Source organism: Rhineura floridana, chromosome 2 (genome assembly GCF_030035675.1).
Source record: "Rhineura floridana isolate rRhiFlo1 chromosome 2, rRhiFlo1.hap2, whole genome shotgun sequence".
NCBI classification, from domain to species: domain Eukaryota; kingdom Metazoa; phylum Chordata; class Lepidosauria; order Squamata; family Rhineuridae; genus Rhineura; species Rhineura floridana.
The window spans coordinates 97,864,691-97,879,600 of NC_084481.1; the positions used below are offsets into that span (position 1 = coordinate 97,864,691).

Sequence of the window (14,910 nt, forward strand, 5' to 3'; positions counted from 1 at the left end):
TGCAGTAGTCCAATCTAGAAGTTACCAGAGCATGAACAACTGAAGCGAGGTCATCACTGTCCAGATAGGGACGTAGCTGGGCTACCAATCGAAGATGGTAAAAAGCATTCCGTGCCACCGAGCTACTCTAACAAATGCATAGCCTTTGCTTGTGTCTCCTCCAGATGTGTAACTGTTAATAGATTGGCCCAACAAAATACTCCCACTGCAAGCACAGGTGTGAGGTGTCTTGTGTGGTCTGGAGAGCAGTGCTGCTTAATGGCACTGTAGGAAGGGAAGAAAAAGAAAACCTGGCTTAGATTGTGACACCAGGTTTTGCTCATGAATGGCATGCCCACTTTTTCTCCTAGCTAAAGGCACACAACAAATGCAGGCAAAGATTTAGGAAATAGGAACAATATGGAATGCATGAGATAGAAAGAAAAGCAAGAACATGGAGGCCATGTTGGTCATAATCTAAAAGACTTCTATAATTAGAGGAAGGGGCACAACTTCAGTACAGGAATTATAAGCAATGGACTCAGTTTGCAATGGAACATATATAGGGTGGGTAATATTATTTATTACATTTATACCCCACCTTTCTTTCCATGATAGAAACCCAAGGCGGCTTACATATGGTTCCCAGGCAGTTTCCCATCCAGGCACTGACCACACCTGACCCTCAACAGGGAGCTGGCCTTCTGTGCCTTCAGACCATAGCCAGAATATATACTGATGCAAGTTCCCTAAAATTAGGTGTGGGTGCCTAAGTGAGGAGATGGATGTGTCATAGTAAAGGTATGGGGGGAGCTGTTCACCCACTATTGAAATTCTATGAAAGCTACACTGCCATGTGATTACTTGAGTGTGTGAATCAACCATCAATAAACACCACTGACAACTCTGCATTGCTTTACGCTTCTACTTTCTACCGGATACTCCACATGATCAGTTGATTGCCATAAATGGGTGGATTAGCCTTTAGCAGTTGCCATGCTACAGGGAGAGACTACTGCACTGGAAGATAGGAGGGAGGGGTTGGGGGTCTTTTAAGAGACCTGTATAATTTAAAAGACGGGACACAAAAGGAAAAGTGGGTGGGGAGAGAAAAGGAAACAGCAAAACTATCAGTTCTTCCTAAATTTCATGGTTCTTGCAGTAGCTAGATTGAACTTATTTTTTAGCATATATTGCATAGGTTTTATCCCTATGACGTGGTAACGGCGATATTAATTTGAGAAACAGTGCAGAATAGTTGCGTTTATGATTCAATTTAAATGCCACCGGCCACGCCCTTCTTATAGCTTTCATTCACATATCAAGAATATTATTGGGGGAAAACACAGTTCTATGTTTTTAACCGCCCCACACTCAGGCGTGAGGCAGGGCACTTAAAATGAGTGATAATGCTTATCGGCATTAAGTGATCCGTAGTGTGGACCGGTATACCGACATGATACGTCGGTATACGGATGGTTCATCCAATGGTTCCGGCCGCCTGCTTTACTGCCCTGCCCACCATGTAACAACAAAACTGGTTCCATGCGATTAATGCTAGTCGGGGAGTTTCCGGGTCGTTTTCATTACTATTATTGCATTCTGAATTTGCAACAAAATTTTAAAAGTCGCGTCAGGTAACGCTGCCCTAGACGCCAGGATTCGACGTGAGCGACTACACCACGATTTAAAGAGAGACTTGGGTAGGTACTAGGAGGATGGCAGCAACCATCTTGCAAAACCGTTTTTAAAAAGGGGGGGTTAAAAGGCTGTGATTGTTATTCCTTCACAACAAACCGTTTTGATAGCTGAGAAAGGAATCTATTCTTCACAAGAACAGTCTGTCGCTGAATTTGGGACCACCAGGCTGCTGCTTTGTGGTTTCCCCGACTTTATTGTGAATATCCTCAGTACTCTCCTCCCATCGGAGCAAATGGTTGACGCTATAGCGCAATTTCCTTTATTGTCCTTGGGCTAGGCGTGGGTTGGGCCGTTGTTAGGAAAAAGCCAGGTAAGAGCGTTTAGTTCTGCAGAAAGCGGGAGTTGCAGTCTAGCTTTTCTGTAATCTGCCTCTTAGATCCCTCTAAACTTTCGCGTAAGTGGGTTGTTTTTGGCAGCTCTTTGTCTGTCCTAATTAGCTTCGTTTATATCCTGTACTGGTTTCATCCTGCCTGCAGCTATTGTTACTGCTGTTGCTTTTTCCTTCTCTGTTTGGGTTTGATTGCCGCCCTGTCGTTGCCGTATTCCTGCCGTTATGTTTTGCAGTTTGTTCTTCGGCATAACTGGATTTCATAGCGTATGGATGGTGTAAAAGCTGGAACGGAACAGGCCAGAAGGGGCCTTTTATAAAAGAAATTGATGCAAAAAACACTAGGTTGTGTTAGAGAGAATATTTAAGAACCAAAACCTCTCCAGTATTATATTTTATTAATGAGTTAACTACCTAAATGCCACCCAGAACGGCAACTTTCAAGCAAGCCAGGCCTACCAAATTTACCAGCCGCTCATGACTAAATGGGATTCATGCAATAAACTGCAAAAGTTCCACGGACACCACGTTCTGATCGCTGTTCCAGGCTATAATACGTTTCTCTGGGAAACGGCCTGGAATGCCCAGCAAGTCAGGCCTACTAAATTCAGAAGCCACACATGCTTAGAAGGGATACAGTAAGACACAAAACTGCTATCATGACATAAATAAACAAACAAATATAACTATAAAGAGTAGTTCTGACATACTATAATGATTTTTCATTCTTCTAAAAATATTTTAACACATAGTATTGTTAGCTGTATTCTTTGGGAAAGCATGAACGCGGTAAAAATAAACTAGCAGAATATAGTCTAAAACAACATTTATGTATAAATGTAACAATGAGTATAAATAGCCGCAATATTTTTAAAGTTGCTGTTCTGGGTGGCATTTAGGTAGTTAACTCATTAATAAAATATAATACTGGAGGGGTTTTGGTTCTTAAATATTCTCTCTAACACAACCTAGTGTTTTTTGCATCAATTTCTTTTATAAAAGGCCCCTTCTGGCCTGTTCCGTTCCAGCTTTTACACCATCCATACACTATGAAATCCAGTTATGCCGAAGAACAAACTGCAAAACATATTTTTGTAAACATTCTATGTAATAAACACTTATATCATATTTTGCACAGGGACGTGTGCAAGACAATTTCAAGCATAGAACAGTGCTTAACTCTTTTCAACACTGAAAATCATCTCACATTGTGCCAAATCATGTTATGTGCTGGTCTTTAACCGTAATAAATGATTGATTGATTGATTGAAGAACATGTTATAGAATAAAACATTTCTGCCCAGTGGTATGAATTCTTCATTTGTGACAACGCTTTGGACATTTGAATACACTATGAGGAGCTTGATTTACCTCAAGGCAGGAGAGATGGTACCAGCCTTGACATATTTTTTTATTTATTATTCAGTTTATATCCTGCCCTTCCTCCCAGCAGGAGCCCATACTCCCTGACATAAAACCATTGGGTCCTCCTTCGGTTTCTTGCACAGATAACCCATTAAACACAATGACCAAGATGAAATGTAACACTGTTGTACTGCTGAAGATAAGAATTTGATTGTTGACCATGATTCTTGAGGCGCATTTCTTGAAATAGGAGTATTGAAATTGTTTATGACGGTCTGATTTATTTGCTTCATTCTCTGCTTCTGTCTCTGAGTTTTACTTCGCTGTGGAAGTAATGTTTTTTTCTGAGCACTTCTGTAGCAGTCCACTGCTGTACAGTGACCATGTCTACTAGGACTGGGACTGAAAAGCCACTGCAGAAGAAAATGATTGCTGTGAAAGTTTTGGGGTTTAGTGCATTTAGTGTATGTTATGCATGACTGGTGCATTTGGTTGGCTTGGCTAGTTAGGATGTTAGCGTTCTGGGCCATGTTCAGAAAAGGTGTATTGTTTATTGCGTGGAAAGTGGTTTCCATGGAAGTTTTATGGTTTACTGCATTAATCCCATCCAGTCATGTGTAGCTGGTGAATTTTGTAGGTCTGGCTCATTGGGAAGTTGCTGTTCTGGGCTGTCTGGAAAATGTATTATAGCCTGGAACTTGGAATGTGGTTTGTGTGGAAGTTTTGTGGCTTATTGCATGAATCCCATCTAGTCATGTATGACTGGTGAATTTGGTAGGCCTGGCTTGTTCGGAAGTTGCTGTTCTGGGCCGTTCCAGATGGTATTTTGGTTGTTAAAGGGCTAATCTTTGGTTCTTAAATATTGTTCTCAAGTGTATCTAAGGCATCCCAGTGTTTTTGGCATCAGTTTCTTTTAGAAAGGGCCTATTCTGGCCCCTTCCGTTACGGCTTTTACACCATCCCTGTAATTTATTTTTATTTGCAGTATTTATACACTGCTCAATAACAAAACTTCTCTGGGCGGTTTACAAGTAAAGGTACGGTACACACTGCCCCCACTGGGCTCCTGCTGGGAGGAAGGGCAGGATATAAATCAAATAATAAACAAACAAACAAACAAACTGGTTTAAATAGGTTGTAGGCTTTTAAAAACAACAACAACCTTGCACTCTCTTTGCTTGAGAGGCCCTGGGTTGAGTACATAGATCAATCCAAACATCATCTTGCATTGTGTTTTCAAGAGGCCTTGATGGACCTAATTTATAAATGCTGAACACTGAAGCCTTTCTGGTGTTCTTCTTTATAGATAGATAGACACACAGACAGACAGACACACCCTGCCCCATAGCCAAAGCTCTCTGGGCGGTTTACAGTAACTAAAAACATTAAAACAAATATACAAATTTAAAACACATCATCTTTTAAAAACAATTTAAAACACAATTTAAAAATTTAAAACAATTTAAAAACACATGCTAAAATGCCTGGGAGAAGAGGAAAGTCTTGACCTGGTGCCGAAAAGATAAGTGTTGGCGCCAGGCGCACCTCGTCAAACCTTTGGGGTTCTTCTATTTTTGACAATGAATGTGATGATATTTTTTGCAGAAGGGGAAAGACTACATAGCTCAGTGTAGAGCACATACTCTGCATGCAGAAGATCCCCTGTTCAGTTCTTGGGATCTCTGAATGCAGTTGGGAAAGACCACTATCAGAAATTCTGGAGAACTGCTGCCAGTCAGTGTAGACAATATGGAGCTAGACGGACCGTGGTCTGATCTGGGATAAGGCAATAAAAGCAAACACAAGGAGCTGCATCTTCTTTGCTGCCCCTCTGATGAAGGCCTCATATATTGAGATCTGCAGCCCAAGAGGGCAAGTGTGGCGTTCCTTATCGTACTGTCTTGTCTTTCCATTTGCTTTTGGAGTAGAATGCCCCCCAAAGGGCGGAAGAGGAAGGCAGGGGCACCTCGGGCAAAGGCGACAGTATCCAGTGGAGTGGAAACAAATGGTGCTGAGAAGTCACCCAAGAGACTGAAGAAGAATGAAAAGCTGGGCATTCATGTGGTCATTGAGCATTGGTGAGCATCTGTCTGCTACTGGCATATCCTGCCTGTTGGAAGAGGAGGGCACCCTGAGGGGTTGTTTCATACAAGGCAATTTACATTCTAGACCGTATTCCCAGTATAAAATGGGGCAGGTTGTTGTCCGATAAAAGAAACCTTAGGGTTGTATCCAACATAGAGCTAAGTTAGTGCTGGAGGAAGTTAGTGTTGAACTTGTTCTAATAGCAGGTCATTTTGCACGGGAGGTTCCATAAGTGTACAGCTTGCACATGTAGACACAGTTCCTAAGGATAGGAATAGACAAGGTAGTTTTGCAGCATTTCTGCTTGCATAAGCTCTTGCATAGCAGTCCTGCCAGCAGACATGTTGCGCAACATTGATAGAGACCTCTGCTATTGCAAGCACTCTTGTGCTAGCAGACTGAGGCTGTTGGGTACAACCTTTAGTCTGTTAATCGTATTCATTTTAATTGACAAATCTGCTTACATTTGCATACAAGAAAAAACAATAGTTCCAAACAAAATGTTATTTATTTATAAATATATTTGTATACCGTTATTTCGTTAAAAACATCAAAGCAGTTTACAAGAAGTTAAAAAAACCCAAAAAATAATAACATTAAAAATACAATAAAAATAAAGGTCAACTATTGCAATAAAACATCTTAATTGCCTGCATAAGCCTGGTGGAACAGAAAGGTTTTCAGCGGGCATTTTAAAGTGAAAACAGAAGGCGCCTGCCGAATCTCTGTGGGCAGAGCATTCCAGAGAACTGGGCTAATGACACTGAAGGCTCAATTTCATGTCGATGTTACATGAGCCTTGCCAACTTGGGGGACAACCTGTTGTTAAAACACTATAAAAGCATAACAATAAACTACAACAAAACAATAGCAATAGCACCCCTATGCAGCTACAGGAAGGTTTGGCAGCATATTAAAACAAAACATCACAAATTGATCAGATGCCTGGGAGAAAAGGTATGTTTTTACCTGGCACCGAAAATATGACAATGAAGGTGCCAGGCAGACCTCACTGGGAACAGTATTCCACAGATGGGGAGCTACAACTGAAAAGGCCCTCTCCCTTGTCATCACCCTCCAAATCTCCCTCAGAGGGGGAACATGGAGAAGGGCCTCAGAGGAAGATCAAAGGGTCCGGGTAGGTTCATATCATGAGAGGTGTTCCAGAAGATATTGGGGTCCTGTGTTGTAAAGAGCTGTATAGGTCAAAACCAGCACTTTGAATTGGGCTTGGAAGTGCAATTGGAACAGGATAGGTGTTATATACTCTGTTCACCTTGAACCCATTAACGATCGAGCAGCTGCATTCTGCACTTATTGAAGCTTCTGAACCATTTTCAAAAGTAGCCTATGTAACAGTCGTTGCAATAATCCAGCCCTGAGGTTACCAGAGCAAAGCTACTCCTGCAGATGATCTCAGTGATCGAGCTGGGATATAAAGGTTCCTGGAGCTACATTGTTCAGGGCTTTGTAAATTAATACAAGAATCTTGAACCTGGCTCAGCTGTGAATGGGCAGCCAGTGCAGATGTTTTAAAAGTGGTGTCACGTGATGTCAGCCATGTGCTCCCATCAGCAGTCTGACTGCCACATTTGCACCAGCTGGAGCTTTCGAACTGGGGCCACGGGCAGCCCCAGATAGAGCCTCAAGGTTACCAATGCATGGAGTACAGAGGTCAGGCTATCTCTGTCCAGGAACAACTGTAGCTGACGAACCAGACAAAGCTGGGAAAAGGCAGTCCTAGCCACAGAGGATACTTGAGCCTCTAGTGACAGATGAATCCAGGAGTTACACGTAAGCTACTGATCTGGTCCGTCGTATGCTTATTGTTTTTGTTTTACATGATGCCCTTGTGTTGCAACAGGCAAATAGACATTCACTTAGAAGAGGCATTGTCCCCTTTTTTTTCATCTTAGAAGAAATGCCTCCGTTTACCATCTGTGGTTGGTTTTTATAAGTAATTTTATACCACCCTTCAGTTGAATTCCCTGGATGGTTTACAAAAAGAATAAAACAAAATGAGCATACAAACAAATAAAATGAGCTAAAAGCCACAAAATTATAAATTTATTTATTTATTTATTGCCCTTGTATACCGCCCCATAGCCGAAGCTCTCTGGGTGGTTTACAGCAATCGAAAACATTAAAACAAATATAGCATGAAACAGCATGATTAAAATTGCATCTAAACAGCTTTAGAAAAAGGTATTTGCTGGTGCCAGAAGGATAATAAAATAAGCACCAAGCAAAGCGGTATCAGTAGTGGTGTAAAACAGTTTAACTGGTCAGCAGATTTTATTTTTTTTAATCTGAGGACTTTTTTTAAGTCAGTCAAAATTATATCTGATTTTTTAAAACTGAATAATGCTGCAGCTGTAGTAAAAGCATGTGTGTTTTGAATGGAAATGTAATTCCTAAATAAAACATATGCCATATGGAATGGGAGGAACGGGCTGAATTCTGAACACTGGAGTGGTGATGGGGTGAATTCTTTCTCCAGGTAATCAAACAGTTCATTGATTTGGTTCTGTATGGGTTCAACAGAGACTTTAAGATAATGGTCTGAGTACTTTTCCTCCTCCCACAGTAAAAGCTGACGAGTCTACGGGCGCAGTGCTGACGCGGTCAGCCAGGCACTGCACCACGCCTTTCCTGACATCATGGTGGTGGTCAACCCTGAGAAACCCCGCAGGAACAGCTTTGAGGTGGTGCTGTTGAAAGAAGATGGCGCCAGTAAGTGATCCTGTCACAGGGGGCTTTTCAGTGGGGGAGAGACTGTGGGGAACATCCCTGCAGTTGCCATCTCTATATGGAAATTACCAGTCAGCCTGACATCAATCCTCAGGAAAAGTCTGAAGCAGCCAATCTGTAAGCACCTTGGAAAAATGCAGTGATTACTGGAAGCCAGCATGATTTGTCAAGAACAAATCCTTCCAGAATAATCTTATCTCATTTTTTGATTGGGTAACCTCCCTGGTAGACTGTAGGAATGCTGTGGACATAATATATCTCAACTTCAGCACAGCTTTTGACAGAGTGCCCCATGATATTCTGATTAGTAAGCCAGCTAAATGTGGGCTGGATATCAAGTGGTTCGACAGTTGGCTACAGAACCGTTCTCAAAAAGTGCTTGTCAATGGCTTCTTCTCAAAGTGGGGGGAAGTACTGCAGAGCTCAGTTCTGGGCCCAGTGCTCTTTAACATTTCATTAATGACTTGGATGAGGAGGTGCAGTGAATGCTTTCAAATTTGCAGATGATACAAAATTAGGAAGAATAGCTAATACCCTGGAAAACATAAAATTCAACGTGATCTTGATAGGCTGGAGCATTGGTCTGAAAACAATAGAATAAAATTTAATAGTAAGAAGTGCAAAGTTCTACAGTTAGGAAAAAGAAACAAAGTGCAGTTATAAGATGGAGGATTCTTGGCTCAGCAGTACTGCATGTGAGAAAGATATTGAAATTGTTGTTGATCATAAGCTGAATATGAGCCAACAGCGCAATGTGGCTGCAAAAAAGACAAATGCTATTTTACACTGCATTAACAGAAGTATAGTTTCCAAATCACATGAAGTACTAGTTCCCCACTATTTGGCACTGGTTAGGCCTCATCTTGAGTAAGCTCCACCAAGCTCGAAACCCCAAAAGAGGTGGACTCCTCCACAGAATCGTTGTGGGTGGTGATACCATGCCCCAGGAGGGATTTAATACTGGGAACGATCTTCTCGTCCCCCTGATCAAAATGCTGAGGGAGACCTTGAGATGAGATATGAAATTGAGGAAGCATCCAAACTAGGAAATGTGGTAGTAATGGGTGACTTCAACTACCCGGACATAGACTGGCCGCAAATGTGTTCCAGTCACGACAAAGAAGCAAAATTTCTAGATATTCTAAATGACTGTGCCCTACACCAGTTGGTCATGGAACCGACCAGAGGGATGGCAACCCTGGACTTAATCCTCAGTGGGGACCGGGACCTGGTGCCAGACGTAAGTGTTGTCGAACCAATTGGGAGCAGTGACCATAGTGCTATTAAATTAAACATACATGTAAATGGCCAATTGCCAAGAAAATCCAGCATGGTCACATTTGACTTCAAAAGAGGAAACTTCACAAAAATGAGGGGATTGGTAAAAAGAAAGCTGAAAAACAAAGTCCAGAGGGTCACATCACTCAAAAATGCTTGGAAGTTGTTTAAAAACACTATATTAGAAGCTCAACTGGAGTGCGTACCGCAGATTAGAAAAGGTACCACCAGGGCCAAGAAGATGCTAGCATGGTTAATGAGCAAAGTCAAGGAAGCTCTCAGAGGCAAAAAGTCTTCCTTCAGAAAATAGAAGTCTTGTCCGAATGAAGAAAATAAAAAGGAACACAAACTCTGGCAAAAGAAATGCAAGAAGACAATAAGGGATGCTAAAAAAGAATTTGAGAAGCACATTGCTAAGAACATAAAAACCAACAACAAAAAATTCTATAAATACATTCAAAGCAGGAGACCATCTAGGGAGGCGATTGGATCCTTGGATGATAAGGGAGTGAAAGGTGTACTAAAGAACAATAAGGAGATTGCGAAGAAGCTAAATGAATTTTTTGCATCTGTCTTCACAGTGGAAGATATAGGGCAGATCCCTGAACCTGAACTAACATTTGCAGGAAGGGATTCTGAGGAACTGAGGCAAATAGTGGTAACGAGAGAGGAAGTTCTAGGCTTAATAGACAATATAAAAACTGACAAACCACTGGGCCCGGATGGCATCCACCCGAGAGTTCTCAAAGAACTCAAATGTGAAATTGCTGGTCTGCTAACTACAATATGTAACTTGTCACTCAGGTCCTCCTCCGTGCCTGAGGACTGGAAAGTAGCAAATGTAACGCCAATCTTCAAAAAGGGATCATGGGGGGATCCTGGAAATTACAGGCCAGTTAGCTTAACTTCTGTCCCTGGAAAACTGGTAGGAAGTATTATTAAAGCTAGATTAACTAAGCACACAGAAGGACAAGCCTTGCTGAAACAGAGCCAGCATGGCTTCTGCAAGGGAAAGTCCTGTTTCAGTAACCTATTAGAATTCTTTGAGAGTGTCAACAAGCATATAGATAGAGATGATCCAGTGGACATAGCGTACTTAGACTTTCAAAAAGCTTTTGACAAGGTACCTCACCAAAGACTTCTGAGGAAGCTTAGCAGTCATGGAATAAAAGGAGAGGTCCTCTTGTGGGCAAGGAATTGGTTAAGAAGCAGAAAGCAGAGAGTAGGAATAAACGGACAGTTCTCCCAGTGGAAGGCTGTAGTAAGTGGAGTCCCTCAAGGATCGGTATTGGGACCTGTACCTTTCAACTTGTTCATTAATGATCTAGAATTAGGAGTGAGCAGTGAAGTGGCCAAATTTGCTGACGATACTAAATTGTTCAGGGTTGTTAAAACAAAAAGGGATTGCGAAGAGCTCCAAAAAGACCTCTCCAAACTGAGTGAATGGGCAGAAAAATGGCAAATGCAATTCAATATAAACAAGTGTAAAATTATGCATATTGGAGCAAAAAATCTCAATTTTACATATACGCTCATGGGGTCTGAACTGGCGGTGACCGACCAGGAGAGAGACCTCGGGGTTGTAGTGGACAGCACGATGAAAATGTCGACCCAGTGTGCGGCAGCTGTGAAAAAGGCAAATTCCATGCTAGCGATAATTAGGAAAGGTATTGAAAATAAAACAGCCGACATCATAATGCCATTGTATAAATCTATGGTGCGGCCGCATTTGGAATACTGTGTACAGTTCTGGTCGCCTCATCTCAACAAGGATATTATAGAGTTGGAAAGGGTTCAGAGGAGGGCAACCAGAATGATCAAGGGGATGGAGCGACTCCCTTATGAGAAAAGGTTGCAGCATTTGGGGCTTTTTAGTTTAGAGAAAAGGCGGGTCAGAGGAGACATGATAGAAGTGTATAAAATTATGCATGGCATTGAGAAAGTGGATAGAGAAAAGTTTTTCTCCATCTCTCATAATACTAGAACTCGTGGACATTCAAAGAAGCTGAATGTTGGAAGATTCAGGACAGACAAAAGGAAGTACTTCTTTACTCAGAGCATAGTTAAACTATGGAATTTGCTCCCACAAGACGCAGTAATGGCCACCAGCTTGGACGGCTTTAAAAGAAGATTAGACAAATTCATGGAGGACAGGGCTATCAATGGCTACTAGCCATGATGGCTGTGCTCTGCCACCCTAGTCAGAGGCAGCATGCTTCTGAAAACCAGTTGCCGGAAGCCTCAGGAGGGGAGAATGTTCTTGCACTCGGGTCCTGCTTGCGGGCTTCCCCCAGGCACCTGGTTGGCCACTGTGACCAGGATGCTGGACTAGATGGGCCACTGGCCTGATCCAGCAGGCTCTTCTTATGTTCTTATGTCCAGTTCTGGACATCATACTTTTAAAAAGTATGCATTGAGCAGGGGGTTGGACTTGATGGCCTTATAGGCCCCTTCCAATCTACTATTCTATGATTCTATGAAAGATGCAGGTTCAGAGGTCAACAAGGATGATCAGGGGACTGGAAACAAAGCCCTGTGAGGAGAGATTGAGAGAACTGGGCATGTTTAGCCTTGAGAAAAGAAGACTGAGGGGAGATATGATAGCACTGTTCAAGTATTTAAAGGGTAGTCACACGGAAGAGGGCCATGATCTCTTCCCAGAATGCAGGTCACGGAATAATGGGCTCAAGTTACAGGAAATCAGATTTCGACTGAACATCAGGGAAAACTTCCTGTTAGAGCGGTATGACAATGGAACCAGTTACCTAGGGAGGTGGTGGGCTATCCCAACACTGGAGGCATTCAAGAGGCAGGTGGACAGCCACCTACCAGGTATACTTTAAGCTGGATTCTTGCCTTATAGGCCCCTTCCAACTCTATGATTGTATGATAAGATTTTGGAGAAATTTCAGAAGGGCAGCTTGGTAGAGAAACCTTCAGCAGTGCCAATTACTCTTGGTGTAGTTTTGACCTGCCTAGAATGTGTGTGACCAGATGTCTACAAATCCACTTCTACTGTTCTACAAATCTATTAGCAGTCTAATCAATGCACACAACCTTGCTCCCAGGCTAGCAGAGGGAGATGCCCTTTTGGCTGCGTGCTTGTGGTTTACTGGCAGTAACACAGTACAAATGCTGCCGGTGACTTGCCTCTTGCTTTTATTGATTTTTAGAGGTGGAGTTATGGAGCGGCCTCAAGAAAGGGCCACCGCGCAAGCTCAAGTTCCCAGAACCAAACAAGATGGTTGAAATGCTGAAGGACAACTTGGAATAAAGCCAACAACTGAGCAAGATTACCTACAGGTTTGTACAACAAAGAAGCTGTTTCCTCTAAGATCTGCTGGAAGTCAGAACATTATTTGGCAGGCCTGACCCTCTGATGTAATTGCTTAAGGCTGACTCAAGAATTACTCTCTCATATAGTCATACTTTTGTGGTCTCTGTGCTGCCCTCTCCCTCCCCCCCCTTTTTTAATGGAAATAATGTTTTGGGCACACAGGAGGCTGAGTGGAGGAGGGTTTGGGAACCAAGCAAGCTCAGCTGCTTCCATCGCTAAGTCAGAGTCCTTTGAGGTCAGGATGGGTCATCCATGTGTCAGCTTTATACATGATCACCATTAGCCCAACTGCATGTGAGTGACAAGGAGGGGTAAAGGAGGTGGCAGCAAGAGAGAAAAAATGGGTGCCCCCCTTTTGGGTCCAGCCCTGCCCATTGCTAGTATGTGATCCCCAAAAGAATACCCCTGATGGAATGTGGCCTTGTACAGGGGGAAAGAAAGGTTTCCTACCCCTGACCTACACAATAGTGTGACACTGTCAAGAGCAGGGGTCTTGAACAGGTATTAGCAGTGCTGAATGTTCTGGATAACAAGCAAGCTACGATACAGGAAAGGCTTGGAATGGGTAGTAGTTAATCTGTCCAGTGCAAAAATTCTTTCTTGACATCAGTGTGGTAACACTGGATCCTGAGTGTGAATGAAAGTGCATTAAGTCTTTAAGTGAAGTGAGGCAGGGTGGCCCCCAAAGAGGGCATTTTGGTGGTGACACCCAGGCTGTGGGATAGCCTACCAGCAGGCTTGCCTGGCACCTTCCGTTTTTGTGTTTTAGACCTTTTATTTCCCCAGGCTTTTTAATTGTTTTAAACTAACCTGACCTGGGGTGTTGCTTATATTACGGGTTTAATCTGAGCTGTTAGTCTGCCTCTGTTACAAGGAAAGTTGTTTGCTCATTTTTTTCCTCCTTTTTCATTTATACTATATATGTTTTTAAATGGTCTGTTTAGGTGCTCAGGAAATAATTATTGATTGGCTGCTTATATAATTTTAATAAATAAATAAAATTAAAGGAATCTCTTAGTTCATGGCTGTGTTGTCCATCATCTATTTGGTTTTTCTTGAGAAAAGAAAGTCAAGAACATGAGGTTCTTTACCCTGTGGCTACACTTGGGGCTTTTCCTTCCCCACAAAGATATACTCTAATGAGGAAGATCTGTGGCTAATGGCTATCTGTCCTTGTGTCTAGCACAGCTGATGAACCATTCATCCCGTGTGAGAGTTGGAGCGTCCATGATGGGATATGACTAAGTGGGGTAAATAATGAAACTCCAGTCACATCTCTGAAGCTGCTGCCCCTTCTCCACAAAAGGAAAAATGGACCAGATATTTGTTGCCTGACCACCTTTTTAAAGTCTCATTGCTTTGTTAATCATTTGGGGGCAGGCCTTGTTTTTCAATAAAGCTTGAACTTCTAGAATACTTTAAACTTTTGTCTTTTAATTCTGTTCAGTCAATAAAGGTGTCAGAGTAGCTGTCTAGGCATACTTTAGCGCAGCATGTGCTGTAGCTTAGCTAAATAAAAGTTGTGCTTCCAGATCAATGGTGAGTGTGAAGCCCTTTTCTCTAACAAACAAAAATAATTGTGGCATAGCTTAACTGTTGAGAGCTGAAAAGGCTTGTCACCGTCCTCAAAATCCTGTGCAACACATCGACATAGCTTAACATTCCACATGCTTTATTCCCAATGCAGTTTATTGCAGCTTTATACTTTGATTGCAAAAAGAACTGCATTTATAAAGGTTTGTTGAGCCTTTTCTTAACTATTTTTCTATTAGCTCTTCAGTACTTTTAGGCTATCTGTTAGACTCTCTTGGTGCTATGATCCACCTGTATACCCTGCAATAACTTCCTGTGTATAGTCATTCTTCTGCAACATCAGGTTTACATGCCTGCTTTGTGCGTGTCTTTGGCGTCCCTGCTTTGTGTGCGTTTTATTATTGGTTCCTGTAGTAGACTACATTTCTTAAATCCTTAAATCCATTGCTTCAGCAAAGGGTGTTCTAGACTCTCGAGTTTCAGTGTTTTCAAATGTCTTCTACCAGTTTACTATCCTATCCTTTACAATCTAAATGATACCTAGAAAAGTGAC

At 42.2% G+C, this 14,910-nt stretch overlaps 1 protein-coding gene across 4 annotated transcripts; it reads left to right on the top strand.

The window, feature by feature from the left end:
* Nucleotides 1–1,401: 1,401 nt before the first annotated feature.
* On the top strand, nucleotides 1,402–14,247 carry SELENOH (selenoprotein H). Of its 4 annotated transcripts, none has more exons than XM_061609675.1 (5): nucleotides 1,402–1,682; nucleotides 5,302–5,451; nucleotides 8,046–8,191; nucleotides 12,661–12,790; nucleotides 14,008–14,247. In XM_061609675.1, exons 2-4 carry the CDS (start codon nucleotides 5,303–5,305, stop codon nucleotides 12,759–12,761), a joined length of 396 nt encoding a protein of 131 aa, XP_061465659.1. In that variant the 5' UTR covers nucleotides 1,402–1,682; nucleotide 5,302; the 3' UTR covers nucleotides 12,762–12,790; nucleotides 14,008–14,247. The 4 variants fall into 4 exon arrangements, with proteins under 4 accessions (XP_061465659.1, XP_061465660.1, XP_061465661.1 ...); XM_061609676.1 differs by having other exon boundaries at nucleotides 1,403–1,682; nucleotides 14,013–14,247; XM_061609677.1 differs by lacking the exon at nucleotides 1,402–1,682 and adding an exon at nucleotides 1,810–1,990.
* Nucleotides 14,248–14,910: the final 663 nt, after the last annotated feature.